The sequence below is a fragment of the Rattus norvegicus genome, chromosome 9 (genome assembly GCF_036323735.1).
Source record: "Rattus norvegicus strain BN/NHsdMcwi chromosome 9, GRCr8, whole genome shotgun sequence".
NCBI classification, from domain to species: domain Eukaryota; kingdom Metazoa; phylum Chordata; class Mammalia; order Rodentia; family Muridae; genus Rattus; species Rattus norvegicus.
In genome coordinates this window covers 56,897,896-56,919,207 of record NC_086027.1, presented here as the reverse complement: position 1 = coordinate 56,919,207, position 21,312 = coordinate 56,897,896, and the positions used below count along the sequence as shown (strand labels likewise).

The window sequence follows — 21,312 nt, the reverse complement described above, 5'->3', positions numbered from 1 at the left end:
CTGTGTCTGTGTGTATCTGTGTGTGTGTGAGAGTGTGTGTGTGTGTGTATCTGTGTGGGTGTGAGTCTGTGTGTGTGTGTCTGTGTATGTCTGTGTGTGTGTGAGTGTGTATGTATCTATGTATGTTTGTCTGTGTGTGTAGTATATCTGTGTGTGTGAGAGTCTGTGTGAGTCTGTGTGTGTGTCTGTGTCTGTGTGTGTCTGTGTCTGTGTGTGTGTGCGAGTCTGTGTGTATGTATCTGTGTGTCTGTGTCTGTGTGTATCTGTGGGTGTGTGAGAGTGTGTGTGTGTGTATCTGTGTGGGTGCGAGTCTGTGTGTGTGTCTGTGTGTGTGTGTGTGTGTGTGAGAGAGAGAGAGAGAGAGAGAGAGAGAGAGAGAGAGAGAGGGAGAGAGAGAGAGAGGAAGAGAGAGAGAAAGAGAGAGAGAGATTGATTGAGATTGATTAGGTACCTATCTTGGGCTAGAATTAGAGCCTGAAGGAATGCAGATATCACCAAGGAAGTTGTTAGTAAACAGTGAAGACAGTGTTTGTTTTTCCCTCCTTTTAAAGCAGGAGTGTGATGCCTTTAAGTACAGGGGCTGACTCCTGAGTGGACAGCACCCGTAGGCTCTAATTCCCCCTGGGCTGTGTCTGTGGTACTTTAGTGCTCTCTGGGGTGCCTGGTACTCACTGGACTTCATTGGTTTCCTCCTTGTAGAACCCGACTTCCATGCTGTTGAGCCCTACACGAAGAAAGAACTTTCAGCTGTTACTTTCCCAGATATTATTCGCAATTACAAAGTCATGGCTGCTGAGAATATACCAGAGAATCCCCTGAAGTATCTGTATCCCAATATTGACAAAGACCATGCCTTCGGGAAGTACTACTCCAGGCCAAAGGAAGGTGAGTGCTAAGCAGGCTGTGAGGCCCCACGAGGGAGAGGCAGCGATGCCCTTCCTGGTGCCCCATGGCTCCCAGACAAGTTAATAGCTCCCACTGGTCCTCACTGTGCTATAGGTGAATCGTAGTAGCACAAAGGCCAACTGTAGACTTCCAAACTGTCATTCTCTTGAACTCATGAAACAGGCTTTTTAAAACAGCACACAAATTCAATAAAAGTCGAAATACATTGACTGGCCTCGTGTGGCCATTAAGAGATGAGTACGTATTTCTGTCTTAAGGATATTGGAAAAGTCTGTTTTTTGATCTTGTATATTTGTTATTTTTCCACATAAAAGGAGTAAAAGGTAGGATGCAAGGCAATTTCTTCTAGCCTGCTTGGGTTAAAATGGAGGAAACTGAGGTCCAGGATCAGTGAGGGGCCCACTCAGGTAGGCTCAGTTACTTGTGGGAACCTGTCGTTGTTAGCGACTGTATGAACAGGAAGCCTCCTCCTAGGGTACGAGTCTGCCTCCCAGGTCATGGGATTGCATTTGGAAAAGTTCAAGTTAGATCTGTCCAGCTTTGCCACAAAGCCAATAGCCTTTTGGAATCTGAAGTCTCACGATGAGATGCCTTTAGCCCACCCACTCTCAGAGCCGTGCATACCCCATCAGCTAAACCAGAGAGACCTTAGGACATAGGGGCTTCATTTGCTGCCTTGTAGGATTTCAAGTCTTGGGAAGAGGGAAGTGGTTAGGCCCCTAACCTTTTCCTGGTTGTTTCTTCATTCCAACTAGGATTTCAGTTGACTTAAGCAAGAAGGTTATGAGCCCACAAAATTTCAGGACAATAAACTGTCAAGTAAATCAGAGTTGATCCCTCAAAGTGACCCTTCTGTTCCCATGTGATTTCCGCTAATGTGAAGTGTATATGGTGTGCTTGCTTGTAGCACCAGAACCGATGGAGCTCGATGACCCTAAGAGAACTGGATACATCAAGACTGAGTTGATTTCTGTGTCTGAAGTGTAAGTGAGCACAGAAGACTGGCTTGTTGAGAACCTCAAGCCAGCCCCATCCCTGGCCGGGGCTCATTGATTGCACTGTCTCGAGGCTTGCTTTCCCAATGTAACTGATGTTGCCACCACAGTTGGACGTTCTGGAAAGATCCTAACTAGTCCTGGTATCAGTGCTTACTGGCGTTTTACTGCCATAAGATTAAAAAACAAAATACCAGCAACAACAACCTGCCACCCCAAACCCACAATAAACAAAATAAAAATGAAACAAAGTTGTATGTAAGGACTCCCCAAACTGACACTTGAAAAGAAAAAAAGCATGAATAAAAACAACCAAAACTCGACGAGTGGGAAAGCAGTTCTTTTTCAAGCAAAGGCCAAAGTTGGAACTGGGGTCCGTTTTCTCCGCTTGCTTTGATTCTGTCGTTTCAGTCCATAGAAGGTAGGAAGTGCTGGAAAAGTCATTGTCAGTTATTTGCTTGCGGCACTGTCTGGGGGTGAATGGATGTAGCCTTCATGTAGAACCCTGTGGAGCAGCCTTATCTGCATAGACCTCAAGGTAGGGAAGAGGGATCCCCCAGACATCTCTTGGTACTTTTCTGTCCAGGGTGAGCCTCGAGAGTCCACCACCTCAGGACAACACTGCACATCTTCACACTGAGGCTCCCCCAGGCCGTAGTGGTATAGGCTTCAGTCTGGCAATTGCTCATGTTTAAATTCTAGTGTATCCCAAGGGGCCGGGCCGGGGACATAAACCTCCCATGATCTGTACTGTGTGAGATTCGTTCTATACAGTGTATGTTTTTCTGACATGAGAGTATGAAGTGATCACGCAGCCTCAGATAGACAAAGTGTCTCAGCTTGCACTAAGGCCTCTGTAACTCAGGTGTTGACATTGCCCTTTCCTCTCTCTCTATTCCAGCCACCCTTCTAGACTTCAGAGCACAGAAAACCTGCTTCCCATGTCTCCAGAGGAGTTTGACGAGATGTCCAAGATAGTGGGCTCTGAATTTGACAGTATGGTGAGTTCTGTGGCAGGGGTATTTCCACCTTGGGAAGACCTGAGGCAGGCTGGTACTGCATCAGATCTGGAGTCTGCTGTAAGGAGCCCAGAGAAGGGTCTCTCCCTCTCCCTCTTCCTCTCCCCTCCTCCCTCTCCCTACCTCCGTCCTTCCCCGCCCCTCTCTCTCATGAGCCTGTGTTTCAGCTAGCTGCCTCATCAGCAGGATTTCTTTGTAGCATTTCACATTTCTGTCCCCTGTGACGTAAAAAGGTCTGGCCGTGTATTAAGTTCACACACTAAGGGATCAAGATTGTTTTCAGAGGCAGACGTTTTCCCGTGCCTGCTGTTTCTATCTGAGCCTCAGTAAAGGACTTACTGTAGGAAAGGATGGATGCCCGCCAGTTACATCGACTGCACACTGCCTAGCAGTGGTAGACAGTTCTGCCTGCGTTATATCCGAGACCTAACTCATTCTGCCGGCTTCTGAGGCTATCAAGGACTTGGGCAGAATGAATGGCTCGGAGGGTGACTTACTGGGTATCAATGTCTAAATAGAAACACGTGCTTGCAAAAGAGAACGTCTTCTTTCGGGAGAATGTTTTTCAGTGGATTAAATAGTACCGTTTGTCCTTCAGCCTGAAGGCCTTCATCACGCAGGTTTTGTTTGGGTGACTGGAGTTTTGCTGATGCTGATTTCAAGCTCTGGAGTCAGTCCAGTTCATTTTTCAAAGCTTGCCTGATGCGTTCAAAAACAATTCCCTCAAAGCTACTGCAGGCTTTCCTTCATCAATGCGCGCTTTGTGCATTTATCTGTTTGTGTTCAGTAATGAGAGGGAGGGTCAGAATAGGGGATGGGAGAGAGAGGGTGCAGAATGCATGGCTAAAGCTTCGTGCACCCGCATTCATGTGCTAGGCGTGCTAGAATGTCATCTCAGTGATGCGTGTTTCTCCTGCGTGACTTTGACTTTGGTCTTCACCTCACTGAGCACACTACGAGTCCTAGAGAACACCTTACAGCCTTCTGACCCTTGAGCATTCCTAGTATGATTCCAAAATAGCTGTTTTCTTCATGAAATGAGACTTTGGTCCAGGTAACCTAGCACCGGTTAGTTCTGTGAAACATGCTTTCTAAGTCTCATATGAAAATGGAGTAATGGTGAAGCTTGATTCAGAAAATGTAAAACAGATCAACGGGGCCACCACACAGGGCAAGCTTTCACACCTCCTTTGCTAAGAAAATCACCTTACCGTCGCCACCCCTGCCACCAATGGGTCATGCGTGTCAAGCTTCTCCCATGCACCCGGCAGGAGCCGTTTGCGTCTGTTTGTGAAGGCAGTGCCGGGTGAGAAGCCTTTGATTGGAACTTGGCATGTGCTGTTCCAACTGTCATCACCATTGTAGTCTGTGACATAGAGAACTAAGCTGTTCGTTCCTCAGTCTGTGCAAAGAACACTGCTTTCAGTACGCCGGAAGGCAATACTGTGGGGCCTCTTCCACCTTCACACAAATTCCAGGAATGGGTTTGTAGTCTTTGGACGCCCCATGTAGCTATTGTATTCCAATGGTTTTTTTTTTTTTTTGTCTAACATATGGAATAGATACATAGAGATATAAAGATACATTAAATTTGTGTGTAATAAGTGTGCACTCATCACAGTCGTCTCCAGGCAGACCCCAACAATCCCAGGGACTCTAGCAGAGGCCCTGCTCTGCTTAAACAAGGGAAGAATGAGACTGGCCTGTCAAATCCCTGTAACTACCACCACGTGCTCTGCCCCCAACCTTATTCTTGACTTCTGTCCAGCATTTGCTTTTAGAATTAGAACACATGAGCTAAGTGAAATCCAAGCAGTCGGGAGGCTGAGACAGGAAGGTCTCATGGTGGAGGCCACGAGACTACATAGAGACTCTGTCACAAAACAAAACAAAAAAAAATGGAATTAGTTGTGTGCTCTGAGGTGGAGGTGGTCCATGATTAAAAAGGTACTTGGGGTTGATGGTTGGTCCAGCCTTGGCTCTCGAGGAATTGTCCAGTACACTGGTGCTCTCTGTAATATGACCTGGATATTTATTAGTCTAACATTTCCAAACAACAAGTCTTGTCCCTCTGGACTGGAATAGACCTAGCCTACTTGCCTAGAGGCCTTTGTCCAGAGCTCATGCTAACAGATTGTCTACGACATTTTATACATGCTTTCAGTCTTATACTTTGACCAGACCTATGTGTTAGGCACTATTAGCCAACTTAGCACATGAAGGACTTGAGGTTTACAGAGGTTAATAAGCCAGTCGCAGAGTAACAGGATGTGGGTGTTTCTTCATCTCTCTCTCCCCGTCTCCCTTGCTTCTACAGTATACCATTTTAACTGCCCATTTGTGCCATCGGCCAGACTGCAACTGGGGGCAAAGGCTTCCATGTGCTTTGCAATCTAAAATTGACTACAAACCCATTTCCTGGAATTTGTTTGAGGGAGCAAGAGGCTGTGCATTCTAGCGGTGTGTTTGTATTGGTTCTTCTGGCCCGGGGCTGGAGAATTCTCCATTGTGGTGCTGTCCTGCACCCTGAAGGGTGTTTAGCAGCAGCCAGGCCTCGACTCTCTGGAATATATGATGTCAATAGCACATACCCTGCAAAGGTAGTGTCACAAATGCCTTCAGAGTAGCTGAGACCCATCCCTGAGACAGTCGGAGTCAGCGGCAGGCCAGTGTTCTCTGAAGAACAGTGTCCTGTATCCAGGGCAGCGAGGCAGACTAGGGAGGGAGCTGAAGTGCTTCATAGAGATTTCACTTCCGATTTACTGCCCACATCTGAAACAGCGGTTTGTTTGTAGCAGTTTGTTTGTTTTGCTTACTCAGTGGCCTTTAAGGGAAAGTCATCAACTCCCTCCCTCCCTCTCTCTCTGGCACATGGCTCAGCGTTTCCTCACACTAGTTTTGAATGAGCTGATTTGCCGTGATCTGTCCCCAGACTTGCAGAACAGCAGAAAGCTTTATATAGTCTGTCTGGGTTGAGTCACAAAATTAATCCAGCAGGCCAGACAGTAATAATCCATCAGTTGAGGTGGTGTGAAAGGTCCTGATGGTTCCAGGAGAGGGATAGGACATACTAGCCCTTCTGGTTCCATGGTGGTAGTTTGCTGAGGAAGCATTGTCCTGCTCTCCTTTCTAGGAGGGCGATGGTGTGAAATATGTGAATCACATGTCCTTGTAATAAACCTAACTACATTTTGTCTTTTTGCAGATGAGCGCAGTATAAACACGAATTTCTCTCTTCTCTGGCGACATTTTTCTTCCCATCTGTGATTCCTTCCTGCTACTGTTCCTTCATATGCTGTATTTCTAGGGAAATCAAGAAAGAACAGCCCATTTGTTGAACCCTGTTGATAGCAAGTGGATATTTCTCTAATTAGAAACCTGTTACTCTGAAGGACTTCATGCAGCTCACTGAAGGTGAAATGGAAAGTTACTTATGCAAAGTGGATTTTGTAAACAAAAAACAAGAGAGCCACCCACGCCTCAGGACCGGAGTGTGAGTGTTGAGGGAGGGTGAGGAGTACTCTAGTAATACTCTGTAGTCAGTGCCTACGTGCTGCACTGGAAGATACTTACGTGGGGAGGGACCTTCATGATGTGGGGATACTTCTGTCCTGGAGATACATGTCCCCTCTCCTCTATGGCTGCAAGTCTTCCACTGTCTTACGTATGGCATGGTTCAAAGTCAACTTTAGATACAATGATATATCAGACTGGAGTGGGCATCCTTCATCAGAGTGGGAAGGAAACAGTCGTGTTCCTTAATGCAGCTTCTGCATTGGCCGTGTTAATCTTAAGGCTTGGTTGCTCTCTTCAGGATTAGCTTTGTTGGTGGCTATGGCTGAACAAAACTAAACACCAGTAGAAGTAGGAACATTTTCATGAGTACTCTCTTCAGTCTGTACTCCACCAAGCTAAACGGTTTTTGCTGTCTTTTTGGTCATTGGTTGAATAAAATTGTCTTTGCACATCTATCAAGGGGGCTAACTTTCTTAAGGCAAAATTTTTTTTTTAGTTGAAATTACAGATGTAGGTAAACCCAGCAGTTTAACTCATGTTCTTTAATGGGCTGATTTTATTGTTTTTAGCTGGTTGTCTTAATTAGCCATAATCTTGGAAAAAGCAGTAACTATTTGAATCATTAGCCAAATATGAGTATCAGATAATTTTAAAACACTCCCTGTAAATTCACTGAAAACTACTGTTAGCAATGAATGTGTTTTTCTGATAACTAGTCACAAATGGTTGCAAGGTCTGTCCTGTGTTTTGTCACCCTTTTGAGGGGTGATGTTCTGTGGTACGAACACAGCCTGGTGGTTCTGGTCTCAGGTTGGTCTTCTGGGCAGCTTTCACAGGCTGCCGTCCACGAAGGTACAGCTAGAGTGTTGTCCCATAATCCTTTGTTTTACTTTGGTGAAGATCAATCCACCTTACAACCCAAGTGCAAGGTGTGTACCACAGTTACGTGTGCATCACAGTTACGTGTCCACCACAGTTACGTGTGCACCACAGTTACGTGTGCACAGCCCTTAGTGTTGCAGGGAAGCAGAGGCCTCCTCTCTTTTCATGTCAAAATGAAATGACCAGGAAACAAAACATTTAAAAAATATTGTTTCTAAATTCTGAGAGCTAACCATTGCTTACATTGTTGTCTGTTGAAACAGTTTGTTACAATTTCATTCCGTTGAACTAGCTGAGACTTTAAGAAATGTTAAAATTGTGTTAGTTTCCTACTATTATGTAATATAAAGATATATGTAAAGTGTCTAGTATTGTGAGTTGGTTTTATATCTCATTTATGTATCAGTCCTATTTTAAGTGCTTTTTAGAAAAGATTTATTTAGGTCTATATTTTATGTATATGGGTGTTTTATCTGAATGTATGTATATGAGAAGAGGGCACTGGATCCCATGAGACTACAGTCAGATGGGAGCAGTCAGGTTATTGTGAGGCCATGTGGGTGCTGGGAATTAAAACTTAGGGCCTCTGGAAGAACAGCTGAACCATCTCCTGAGACCCATATCACTTCTATTTTAAAGGAAGGATGATATTTTCCAAGTGTCACCCTTGCTTACTATCCTGCAGTCACAGTAACTATGGCAGTTTAGTCAATGGGCAGACACAGTGGTAAGTCCACTTGAGGTAGGGGCATTGGGATCAGGAGTTTAAAGTCATTCTTGGCTGTGTATAAAGTTCAAGGCCAGCTGGGCCACATGAGATCAGACCTAAGTCAGTGGAAGACATCCACGTACTCTTAGATAGCTGACTGTTGTAAGGAGCCACCAAGCACGTCCTAGTGTGAGGATGTTTGTGTGTTTGAGTATGACTAGGGTGGTATTTTCTAAGTATCGAGCATATAGGTAGCACTTGGGATAGACTGATTTAGGGACTTCCTGAGGTGGCATTATATAAATAGAATATATTGACTGCCTGAAAACTACTGTGGATGAAGGCATGTCTCAGTAAACAGAACAGACCTATGGCATCTGACTGCCCCAGGGGAGCACCTGAGCTGGGAGGCAGGCATTTTCTTGTTTAAGATTTATTCATTTATTCCTCAGATCTGTTAAGTACCTGCCTCGAACCAGCCACTATTCTAGAAGCTTGGAAGGCACTAATAAAAGGAATGCCGATGTTCTAAGACGCTGGGTCACATGCTCAACACAGCCACTTTACCCATTAAAGTTTCGTAGAGATTTTGTGAAGCAAAAATAGCCAAAGGAGCTTGGGAGATGGGTCAGCAGTTTATAGAGCATTTGTTGCTCGTAGATCCAGGCACATCAGTCTAGCACCCACAGGGGTTGGCGGCTCGCAATCATTTAAAACTCCAGTTGTAGGGGATCTGACCTCCTTGGGCACCAGGCACTTACGTGTACATATGTGCACAAATGCAAAACATTTATACACACAGTCTAACTTTTAAACTAGTCAAAAGCTATAGATAATGTAACTGTTATAGAAAAATATACATAATTTCCAAGAAAGAAAATTTAAACCAGCCGCGGAAAGCTGCGGCTAAAGCTGTTAGGGATACTCTTAACTTGGGGTGGTGTATATTGCACTCAGACTTTAAAGGACTACGTGACTTATTGTAGGAGAAATAACCATAACTCATTAAACTTATACCGAGAACACAAAGTAAAGCTACCCAAGGTAGAGCAGCCCCTGTATTGTCAGACTTGTGAGTTTTGTACTTTCTCAGGCTGGGACACTTAATTCCCCATTGTTGCTGTGTGGGCAGCTTCCTCCAGGTCTTTTCTAGAAATGAAGTCATGATATTTTGGAGTCATGAGTCTCTAGCTCATCAGGGACTTTCTGCTGATCACTTGAAAAGGCAGCAAGAGGCATGGCTAGCTCCATGAGGTCCAGAGTCAGATCAAACCCTAGAAACAGAAACGAGCTCTTCTTGTAATGCCCTTCTAAGCCCAAACACATACACGCCCGCTAACTTACACACGCAGTCCTTTCATACCCAGTCCTTTCATAAAAACAAGTAAGTGCCACCCAGCACATCCACGAGGTGTTTATTTCAGCATCCCTGGTTTATGAACTTACTCATGTTACTACAAAGATTAACAAAATCAACCTAAACTTCTAAAAAGTGCCATAAGAAGTATGATCAGTCTATTAACAAATACAGCTTTTCACGATTGGAGTTACCTGTGTGGTCTGCACCACTACTAAGCTTCCACCTGCAGATACACGTGTGCAGTAGCAGCTGACGTATGTTGCAGGGCTTAACCATGTAGCAGTCATGCTTGGCCTCGAAACTCACCTGAGAGGCTTTAGCTCGTAGTTGTTAGCTGACCTGAGTAAGAAAGATGCCAGCTGTAACTCTGTGTGAGGGGTCAGGGAGAGAATATGGGAGTAAGAGTTCTATGTCATGGTCCGCTCTTGGGTCCCATCTTACTCAATGAAAAGTGTGGGTTAGAGAATTTCACATGCCATCGACACAGCCTATAACCAAGTGGCTTTGTGGAATATAACTTCTGTACGATGAAGATAGAATTGCTATGGCATGCACATAACTGCTGTGGAGTTAGAAGCTAACTTTACACCCAAGAGGAAAGGCTTCACCAACAGGGCTTTGGGGCATTGGAGTTGAAAGCACATGAGGAATTCAGGGAGGCTGCCAGCTAGTGCGACTCAGGCCTGGTATGATCGGACTGGATCAGCCCTCGAGGTAGATTTCAATGCTCTGTGGAAACATGTTTTCATTCAAGAGTGCTTGCCGTGGCATGGGTAAGAGCACGTTATGAGCTTCTAGAGGACTGGGCTAGCCTGCCCAGCACTAACCGTCACAGCTGGTCCTCAGTTCTCATCTTGGACCTGTGGTCTACGTGCCTGGCTCACGGCATGCTGGGTGTAAACCAGTTACAGACTTCCAACCCAACCTCAGTTATCTGAAGAAAAGTCATTTCTCACAGCTTGTTTTCAATACACATATTTATTATGCTGTAAAAAGCAACACTACCTGATCTCATTTAAAATAAGTATTTCCCAATTTCAGAATACTTACAATTTATAGTTTTAAGATTTCATTTTGGGAAATGTTAGAAGTAAATACATTCATAGCTGTGGACTCCCCAGCAGGGACCTAGGGCAGACATCGGTTATCAGGTCCCTGACAGACGTCTGGATCGACAGTGAGTCCAGCTCTGCCGCTAAAGCAGTGTAGGCAGTAGTGGGCGTAGCACATCAGCAGACAGGGGCGTCAGAACCGGGACAGCAGGGACAGCGGTATGCAGAGATCGTTGAAGCCACACGATCATGTAATGGTTCTGAGAGACAGAACCATCACCTAGGGTTGTAAAGCCAGAACAGACGTCTTTGGAGTTTACTGATGGCAGCAGTCAGCGGCTCATTCACACACTTACAGGGTCCTTGCTGTTATTAGCCAGCAGCGAACAGCCAGAGCAAGACCTGGCCCAGGACAAAGAGCGCACTCAACCAAGCCACAGAGACAGTATGAAGCAGCACTGAGCTGAGGAGAGATGAAAACATTTGTCTCAGATAATATACAAGACCATTATCGGAGGGAATCCTTAAAGTCACTGGCAATATTTAAGTCACACGCTGAGTTCCGGAAAGCCGGCTGCTGCTGCACAGTGGTATGTCCGCTGACTGCAGCGCGCTCACCCCTGAACCTTGGAGGAGGTTCCTGGGGAGGATGCTCCGAGTACCCACCACCTGTCCTGAGGGGTGTGGAAGGAGGAACACAGTGACAGGGCTGGCTGCCCACTCACATCCTCCCCACAGACTCTGGAGCTTAGAAACACGTTAGTGGTGCCTTGTCTTAGTGAAGGAACACTAGGGAATGGAGGGGATGGCCGAAGCTGACTTTGAAACAGGATCAAAGCAGCTGGAGTGAATAATGAGCCACCAGACATAAAGCTTGGATGCAATCAGTGCAGATAGTGAGGGTCACAGAAGATGCTGTGTTACTGTGGGAACCAGTAGTATCTGTGCAGTTGAGAATGTTGCTAATTTCATAAAGCATTTTCCAAGAAATCCGTGTGTGTGTGTGTGTGTGTGTGTGTGTGTGTGTGTGTGTGTGTGTGTGTGTGCGTGCATGCAAAAGTGTGGTTAGTATCAAAAGTCCTCACTAACATACCCTTCATCTCTTGGAGGTATAATAGGGTACGTTATGTGGGACTCCTAGACAATTACGTTCTCACAATATTACAATTATCTAAGGTTGCTTTTTACCTATTATCCAAGTTAATCATAAATTGCCTTTTCCAAAACAAAGAAGGGGTGGGTCTAAATTTAAAATAAAGTGTCCTTTTCTTATTGAACAATATAGCTAGCCCACCAACAGTTAAGCAATAGAGGAAGAGAAGATACCTGGAATGCCACAAAGGAGTGCTATCTTGATGCAGACATTTGACATCAGGATTAAAAGTAAATGTTATTTGTAGCTTTTCCTAAATATATCATTATAACTTTGGTAACTGGAAGCATTTCTGAATTTTTCTTTATTGTAGAAGCTGAGAAGACCTTGCAGTCATCACTGTCTTTACTCCTAAGACTGATGACTAATTGAGATGTAATTTTGGCTCATCTTCCTCAGATAAACAGCCAAGCTCTATCTCTGATGGCAGAAATGGGAGGCTTGATGGCTTGCTGAGGAGACCTGAAAACTGCATAGTAAGCCAGTGCTCTCTTTCCCAGCTGAGGGGGACCGACAGCTACACACCACAGAGAGGCTGGCCTAAGCCTTGTATGGAAAGGAAAAGTTTCAAAGTGCTAGAACCACAGTCACACATATATTTTGGTCACCAAACATATCTTAATAGATTCCCTGATAAAATCTAATCAGAATCAGCATATTCTATGAACAGTTAGTAGTAATTATTTTAATATTTAAAGAGTCACACTGTGAAGTGAGGTGATAGACATTTTAAACACTCAACCACACAAGTGCAATGGTCTCTCAAACACTCAAACTAAATCTATGTGTAAAGTTCTTAAAGGTAGCACTATTTTCGTCTAATGACAGCATCGACCCTATGGACAGACTGTACAACAAAGCTCAATCCTAATGCATATGAGCATATATCATCACCAGGGCTTGAAAATGTACAGAACACAAACCGTGGAAACCACACAGTTCAGCTAGCATTGGTAACTACTCTTTTACATCAAATTGTACAACGCACGAGGTAACTATTGCTCACATTGTGAAGGGAGGCTACTTCATTTCTATTTTTTTCCCAAAGAACTCAGATTTGTCGTGTGTGCACAATGAAGGAGGCTCCGGTAACACTGCAGGGACAGATGTTGTAAATACACATTACTACCAGATAGAAACACACATGTTCTCCATAGCCATGTTCCACAATGGCTAGGTAAGTAATGTAAGTCTCACGATTCAGACCATTATAACAACCCGTCAAGATTCTTGTGGACAGTCTGGTTTTCTTTTCCATCGTCAGAATCCCCTTGAGGTGTATACTGAACTTGGTATTCCTGGAGGATTTTAAAAACATCATGGTGTCCAAAGTGCAGTGCTTCATCCATGGGGGTGTTATTCCACCTGAAGCACAGAACAGCACACAGATCATCAGTCAAGTGACTCAAAATGGTGCTGCAGCACCCCAGGCTTTCCACCAAGCTCCACAGCCACCCACGCCCGCTTACGCGTTAGCAGTGTTACAAGGGAGTCGGCCCCCGAAACACAGAAGAGTCCTCAGGGTTCAGACACTGGTCTGAGAGAGACATCCTGATAATGAGGCTAATGGAATGGCCTGTCTCCTCATCCAAATGCTAAGGGGGCCTTTGGAAGCCACATCTACTGCTGACCGACATTTAAAAATCAGGTAGTGTAACACCATCCTAACCTGTCACAGAAACTTATGTCCTTGTGAATTCAGAAGTCACAGCAAACACTAAATCTTCCAGGTTTCTATTGACTTCATGACATTAAATGTACGTTAGATGAACAAGATGTGCCCAGAGGAAGTGACCCTTTCATCGTAGCTAGCAAGGGAAGGAAGCTGCAGGCTCCACTGGCCCACTGCCTGGTCAGAACTCCTAGTCCATGTGCTGCATGAGGGGTTGCTGCATCGTGAGTCAGCTGAGGTCTGGGGAAGGACATGGATATAAAAGCCCGGGCCCTGTAAGGGCCAGACTTGCTCCTTAGCTGCTGCTTCCTGCCCAGCCAGTGGGGCCTGCCCCTCACCTCCTCCTGCTGCCTCTCTAACGCTTGTTCCTGTCCCATCTCCTGGCCTTTGCTTCTTCCCATCATTCTGTGTCCATCCAGAACCCATCACCTTCTTTATAGAGCACAATGTGAAGCAAAAAAGTGTTTTATTTCACATTTTAAATGTTTATGGTGGCCTGCTCTTAATTTTTGAAATCAGGTAAGTAAAACTTTACATGTCTTGCTTCTCAAGAGACAGCTGAATTACTGACTTTTCCCTTTGGTGTGGCTTTTCATTAGGGAGTCATGGGCTCTCACAGATCAAGCATTTGTGTCTGCTTTTGGGAAAACTGCCAGGTCACCTCCTTAACATCTCTTCCATAACGTAATGAGCACTAACTCTGCCTGTACGAATACAGTGTTTCAGTCTTGCTGATTTATAACACAGGTGACACTGATTCTGCATGATGCGGAAAACATGGAGCTCCAGTTCTGGACTAGGTGAACACACATTTACCAAGTTACTCAACTATCTTTTGTCTGAAAAAGTTCAACTTCTATTCTCCAAGGCCAATTTGGAATTTACATATAAATATTTCCAACATATATTAAGTAGTGTTTGAGTTGAGATATAAACACAGGGAGACACTTTTAAGTTTTTTACTCTAGAAACCTGGTGGGCACAATATTGGGTATATAGGAGGTCTGTCAGCCTACCTTGAGATTTTGGAGGACTGCCACATAGCTTATTTCAACCCTTCTTTTAAATAACCATAGAAATGGAGAGAGAGCCAACATGTTACTACTTCAGAAAATCACTAACAGACTTCAGTTATTGATGCCATAACTTGTCATTTTTTTGGTAAGCTGAACCAAAAAGATTTAAGCCCCTAAAACAAAGGCTTAGTAATCCAACCGAGTTGGAGAGAGTCAATTTGCTCTAAACTTTGTGCAGCTCTTAGGCTTCATTCCAAACTCTACACTTTAAACAGCACTAAGCATGGCTCCATTGCATTCTTCTGAGCCCCTATCCTTACTGCTACAGCAATGGCTCAGCCATTCAACTTCAAGACGGGATGCCCAAGTGGTGAGCACAGTTTATGGCATGCTTAGCACAGCCCTCAGCCTTAGGCCACAGGGCCAGGAGAGAAGCACAGAGGAGCAGGGTGTTCTAGGTGACCCTTCCCACTCCAGGCAGAATACTTTCCCTCGTTCAGTACCTTCAAATCTCTCCTCTGATGGACTATTTACTATCCAACTGCCACAAAGCCAGCTTAGACTAACTGCAGCAAATCCCCAAGCAACTACAGCACTCGACATCGGCTTCCTTACAAACTTTCCTACTCGTCTGTGTCGTCTGTCCTATGTAGTTACAAGTTCCTGAGAACAGAGTTCCCATTTTCTCTTTTCAAGTATGAAGGACTGTCTTCTTCACGTGCTCATTGGTCATCAGACCTGAAAGTCCTGAACAGGACGCCACTCTTGGATATGGAGTTGGATGTCACCCACACGGCAAAATTCTGCATGTTCCTTTGTAAGACACCATGGACGTAAGCACTACTTGACACTCGAGTCTGTGTACTCAACTTGGGACGTAGCGACTATGGGAGCCAGTAATTTAGACACTCACCTGTCCTTGGGGAAGGGGTTAACTTTGCAAGCTTCCAGCAAAAACTTCACAACTTCAACATGACCTACATTCCCCAAAACACAAAAAATGTCCATTAGTCTCAAGTAGAATTTCAGCCTGTAAAAGCTCTAAGTGGTTCCTGCATTTCCTACCTTCTGCAGCAGCAACATGCAGGGCTGTTCTGGAGTCGTAATCTCTCTGTTCCATGTCCATGGCTGACAGAGCAAACCTGACAATTCATAAATAGCTAATCACCACAGAGATTAATTTAGTTTAGTGGTAACATCTACCCCATCAGTTCAATCGAGGCCTCTCATTCCTGCTTCCTGTGTTACCAGACTGAGGGTAAATACCATGTGACTGCTCTTCCTCAGCTTTGCTACTTTGGAGTAAGAGAAATAGCAGTCTCTCCCAGAACTAAGTTCCATCCCATTATTAGTGGCATAGCTGTATTGAAAGGGCAAAAATGTCTTGGCTAAGCTACCTGTTTTCATGATGACTCCCAGTCTTTAACCCATTTGCCAACAACAGATGAGACATCAATAGATTTCTAGCATGGAAAGCAGCCTAGCCATATCCTCTTCAAAGGTCAGTTGCAACTCTGAGAGGGAACCCATGCTCACTATCCAGTATTTCATGGCCTTTCTAATCCTGGTAACATGCACTATACCAAACATCCTGGCTCCTACCTCAACAGAGATATTACAATAAACCACTCGTCAGTGGGCTAGTTACCTCAGAGATCTCGGCAGGTCTGACACACTGGAAGTGGGGGTTAGTGTATATATATATATATATATATATATATAGTTTATATATATATAAAATCTTGTTTGGGTAGCTTTTATTATAGGTGTCAGTGAGACTTTAACCTTAGGACAGCTGCTTGACCAGATGCACCTTCAAACACCAAAAGCCAGTGTTTGCACCCTGCCCGCATACCTTCGGAGGGCAGACACATCTCCAGTGTACGCAGCAAACAGGAGGTTTATCACCGACTTTACCTGTGGACAAACAAACGGATACTTGTGGGAGAAAGCAAATGAGGCCATTGCCATATAGTTTCCATATGCTTTGAAGACTTCAGCTGGATTGATCAGATGTTATCCCAGGCACACATCTAAAAAACACACATGGCCTTAACCAAGACTGATAGAAAATTAAGTGGTAAGATACATGTGGGAACGACTAGAATACTGACACAGAGTGGAAACTCATAACACGTCTGCAGTGAAGAAAACTAAGTTCTTTAGAAAACTCATGTAGTATGTATGTATGTCTCACTCCATTAAACAAGTCTACATGGGTAAAAGTCATCCACGCTAAAACTAACTCAGGCTACATAAATGTCTCATCACTGCCAGCACCATTGGCCTCTCTAATTACTGACTTCCTTGTACATCACCATAAACTTAAGAGCAAAGCTGCTCTTCAGTGGGGAATCTTGACTATTGCCCGGATGATTAGTGCAACTGGGGCATGCTCAGAACATATGACACTGCATAAAGGGCAAGACCCTGCTATAGTGTGGACCATGGCTTAAGGTGCATCTACTTTTGATAGTTACCTGCTCATTTTATAGTTAAGTGGAAAAGGCTAGTTATTCTAAGATATCCAGTTTTGACCTGCTTTCATTCAGACTACTGATCCCTGTTTATTGAAAGCCCAGACAGTACTAATTATAGAGTACCAAGTTTACACCCTGTAGTGTCAGCATTCATTCTGATGACTCAACTTAATGGGACTCAGTGGTAGACATATTAGTCTAACACAGACAGCACAGGATAGCCCAGCTCTCCAGAAATAAGGCCACAGTTGTGGGACTGCTTCCCTCTAGACCTGAAGCCTGACGTTGCCTTCCTCACATTACAGCTCCCCTTTCCATAACCTGTGAACTTTAAGGCTGGCTGCTGAACACCGCTGAACACCTCTGACTTAGCATTCAAAGGGTTTCCTGGAAAGTAGCCCAGTAATTTTCCATAGAAAAAAGGACCCTATGGTTAGATATGTTCTTAAAATACTAAATTCCCCTATTGGTGATTCATGGGCAGGAGCCTGTCTAGCTAGGAGAGTGGCACATCCCTAAACACCACTCTTTACTGAGATCACCTCAGAAGTCCATGCCTACCTAGTCAGTACTTCAGCGCACAAACTCCGTCCTGCCCACTCTTTGCTTCTGCCAGCCTCTGTGCCTATCCTGTTCCAGAGCTGTGGGAGGGCGGGCTTTTACTATAAAGACTCTAAGAGCATGAGAACATCACTCCTCCATCTCTTCACTTGGAGAAGAGTGATAAAAACAGGTTGTTAGTCTCAGTGACTTTGATAGTTCGGCTGGCTATGAGCCACCACTCATGAATGCAGTACCTGATGTGACCAGAGAGGGCTTTGGATACACTGGAACTGGGGTTAGAACAGTTGTGAGTCACCACCATGTGAATTGGGTCTTCTGCAAGAGCAAGAAGTGCTCTTCACAGAGGAGCCATCTCCCAGCCCAGGATGTTTTAATCCCCATCTCCCCTGTGCTACCAGTCAGCGTGAGACTGATCGCCTATTGTTAGAAGTCACTAACTTCCCATTGTCTGCCACTGTTTCTCTTTCCCATTAGTTCCCTTTAGACTTTGCGCAGGCAAAGCCCAGGTTAAAGAACCCCACTGGTGACACTGATTAAAACTACACAGACCACATAAACCCATCTTCACAACTCCCAATACTCAAGCAAACACCACGTCCTCCCGCTCTTCCTTCTGTCCCTGCCTCAGACCCTGTCTCATTTCCGAGTCCATCCTTCTGCACTCAGGCAGGCACTCTTCTAGATTGCCTGCCATACTGCCAGGGTCTTTGCTTCTAGCATCTTCTACATTCACCTCCTTCACTTCTTCCAAAATACAGAGAAAAACCTATTCATTCAGCATTTTACCCTAAAGTTTCCCCCTTTAGGACGTACTTTCTGAATGTGTCTTTTATTTCCCTGAGAATTACCTCCACATCTTGCTAGCAGTACTCTTCAAGCTCCACTGCCTTTCTAAGCCAACACATCTCTGGTGGCCTCTTGTGACACTGCAGCACCCTGAACACCTCCTGTTAACTGCTGGGCACACTCTCCACGGCCTCGTGGTACTCCAAAGGCTGTCATCAGCCTCATTTTTAGCACAGCATCCCTCACAGGGTTCATAGATTCTTCCAGGGAGAATGACTTCCCATTGTAGATCTTGAACATCCAAGGCCTGTTCCTATATCCCAACTGTTGACTCCACCAGACTACTCAGCTGATATTCCATATTCCACATCAGAGACACGACTTACTCCTGTTTAAATGGGTTTGGGTTTGTGCTGCCTTTCTCTCCTCCAGACTCTCCTGGTTTGTGAGACACAATTCAGCACTTGTTCATTCTGAACCCCAGAGGTCAGAGCTGCTGACTTTGCTTGTGGAGTCCTCCACAGGGACGGCTGGCTGAAGTCCAAGAGGATACCCAGTAGCTGCCCATCCCACCTAAGTATTCTACACAGAGTACCTGCTCAGGGAGAGGCCTCTGGTAACCCACATCTAGTGCAGCATATGCAATTAATCCCCCAAAACATTTACCAAGACACCAGTTTTACCACCCATCACTACTGCCATAGCTTATCTAGGTCCCAGTCTTATCTCAAGTGGAGGACTGTGACAGCCTATTAAACCCTTATCATCTAGTCCCCAGCTTGTTTATCATCTTTGTCCCATTTCATTTAAGCTCCCTATGAGCGGAAATCTGGTGTTTTCTTTCCTGACTGTACAGTGGCTGCTGTGTATCTGTATATTAACACTGAATTAAGTGAGCATTTTCTTGCACAGAATCAAGCATTCAACACTATCACTACCTTGGGTTTTTGCCCAGCATTTAAGGTTCTTCAGTTTTGCTAATCTGTTTTTCTCTCTTTATATTGACACAGCAGAGCTGGTCTTGCTCACTAAGCCCTTGTTTCTGTGCCTGCTTGTCCAGGTGTCTTCTCCTTACTTAACCCATTCACACTCCTACTTGCCCTGCCACAGCATGAACTAGGACCCATCATTAGATGTTTTCCTCCACAACCTGAATAGAGATTCTGCTCCTCCGCAAAAGTGCAACTTAGGTCTGTCAAAGTGTGGCCCTCCACCCTTTCTCCATATGCCCTAGGCACCCCTGGGAGCACTAATACAGTATGTGACTGGAAGTAATCTATGTATGTATGCATGTGTATGCACCGCCACATACGACCCTAGGGTATATTCACTTTCTATCTTCCCTCCCCCATCACAGAAGCAAGCTACGGATTCTGATACGCATATACCCACACACCATATACCCTTGATCCTAAAATGTTAACTTTTCCCAAGCAGTCATAATCCTTATCTGTTTTAGTTACCATATACATGAACTACCAGCCTGTGTTCTGGGTTGTGTTTGCCTTTTGTCCAGTGCTAGGGACTGAACTTAGGGCCTTGAACATTTGAGGAAGATGTTCTCCCAGGAATGTGTTCCTTGTTTAGTTACTTAGTCATTGATAAAAGAAAAAAACAAGCTGAAATTTTCTTGTAAGGTCTAGGGAGGGCTTATTATACAATGCAACTAGCCTATGTTAAGTTTTACTAACAATCCTCAAGCATGTTTCAGTTCAGAGATACAAACAAATTGAAATTAAATGAGAAAGAAATGAGTGCAACAGCTAGTTTTGTGATAAACAGGAGGGACATTAAACTTAACAAAAATTACAAAAGGAGAACTAACCATACAAGTTTATTATTATTCTCATTGAAAACAAAAAGCCTGAATTTGGTTCAAACCAGTAGAAAAAATTTAATCATGAACTCTCTCTCTCTCTCTCTCTCTCTCTCTCTCTCTCTCTCTCTCTCTCTCTCTCTCTCCAAGACAGAAGGCACTAGAAAGTATCACATGCCTGGGTACTGCTTAAGAATAATACATCACAAATTCCTCCATATTTCAGACATACTTTCTCTGTTTAAAGCCCTGGCTGGCTTTGAACTTAGAGCCTCCCACCCAGCCTGTAGGATCCTGGGATTATATGGATGTGCCATCCACATCCTACAGTGGTATAAGTTTTAGTCTATATAAATTAAGTATGAGCTTTAGGCACCAAGAAATAAAATGAGACCAACAACTTCAAAAGGAGTATCACATTTACTGAGGGGTAACATTTCCTGTTCTGTTCAGTGAAACCGAAATGTCCCCTAGAAGGTACATGGTAATATCAATGAAGGAAAGGGACACCGCACAGCTCCCATGCACTGTCCAGCCAACCTTGCAAAGGATATGGGCCTGCTAACAGTTACAGAGCTCTTTCCTAACTCTCCTCTTGACACTACAGGTCCAGAAAACAGTGGGTTAACAGTAACTGCCAGGGGTATAAAATCTGCTGATTCCTTAGAAACAGAGACCAAACATGGCAGGGACAGGAGCTCTGTAAATTGAGGGTTCTAATATCTACCTTCCCACGGTGAAAAATTCCACTGGGGCATGGATCCATCAAAACTTTATAGATTAAAAGCTCAGAGTTTCCTTGTCTTCCATGTTTTCTAGTACTATGTTTTCTTTATCAAATCATGTCAGAACTTGCCAGAACCAGACACTGTTATCTTAGTTTATTTGTACAAAGTCTTGACGACCATAGGACAAAAAAATGTTATAGTTCACTTGAGTTCACCTGAATCTGGCATGCTAAAACCTTACTTGTTCTGCCAAAGCTACAAGTGCATTGTGTGTATATTAAGCTTACTATTCTAAAATGTGACAGGAATCTAACATCATAACGTCTTCAACCTCTTATTTTGAGCTTTACAAGCTCAACTGTGACTTGTTCCCCAGATACCCTGCTAACTGCCCTTTAAGTTATGAATCGTGCTGAGTTTTTGTAGTGGGTTAATTATGAGAAATTCAATGTTTAGTCATTTCTGAATCTTTGACAGGCCAGATGTTAAATAGATAGATGGCTATGTTCTATTTATTAATTGCTGCTAAGATGAAGAGCCTTGGTTAAGGTTATATGATATCGACTAGTGACCAAGCATAGAACCCGGTTATTTGCATTCTCAGTCTGTACTTAATCCCAGTGATTCAAGGCCTTGACAGATCTCATATTCATAACTG

The 21,312-nt window shown here is 44.3% G+C and overlaps 2 protein-coding genes across 6 annotated transcripts in view; one reads left to right on the top strand and one right to left on the bottom strand.

Moving 5' to 3' along the window:
• The window catches only part of Stat1 (signal transducer and activator of transcription 1), a 40,405-nt gene extending 32,719 nt beyond the window's left edge, over positions 1–7,686 (top strand). The window contains 4 exon segments of one of the 2 annotated variants that reach the window (NM_032612.3): positions 700–885; positions 1,814–1,889; positions 2,803–2,902; positions 6,126–7,686. In NM_032612.3, the coding sequence (NP_116001.2) occupies positions 700–885; positions 1,814–1,889; positions 2,803–2,902; positions 6,126–6,140 (377 nt within the window). In that variant the 3' untranslated portion in view covers positions 6,141–7,686. 2 annotated transcript variants of the gene reach the window in all.
• Positions 7,687–10,346: 2,660 nt separating this feature from the next.
• The window catches only part of Gls (glutaminase), a 72,278-nt gene continuing 61,312 nt past the window's right edge, over positions 10,347–21,312 (bottom strand). For all 4 annotated transcript variants that reach the window (NM_012569.4, XM_039083004.2, XM_039083010.2 and 1 more), the window contains 4 exons: positions 16,136–16,197; positions 15,346–15,422; positions 15,194–15,257; positions 10,347–12,957 (listed from right to left, as the gene is read on the bottom strand). In NM_012569.4, the coding sequence (NP_036701.3) occupies positions 12,801–12,957; positions 15,194–15,257; positions 15,346–15,422; positions 16,136–16,197 (360 nt within the window). In that variant the 3' untranslated portion in view covers positions 10,347–12,800. The remainder of the gene's footprint in view (positions 12,958–15,193; positions 15,258–15,345; positions 15,423–16,135; positions 16,198–21,312) is intronic.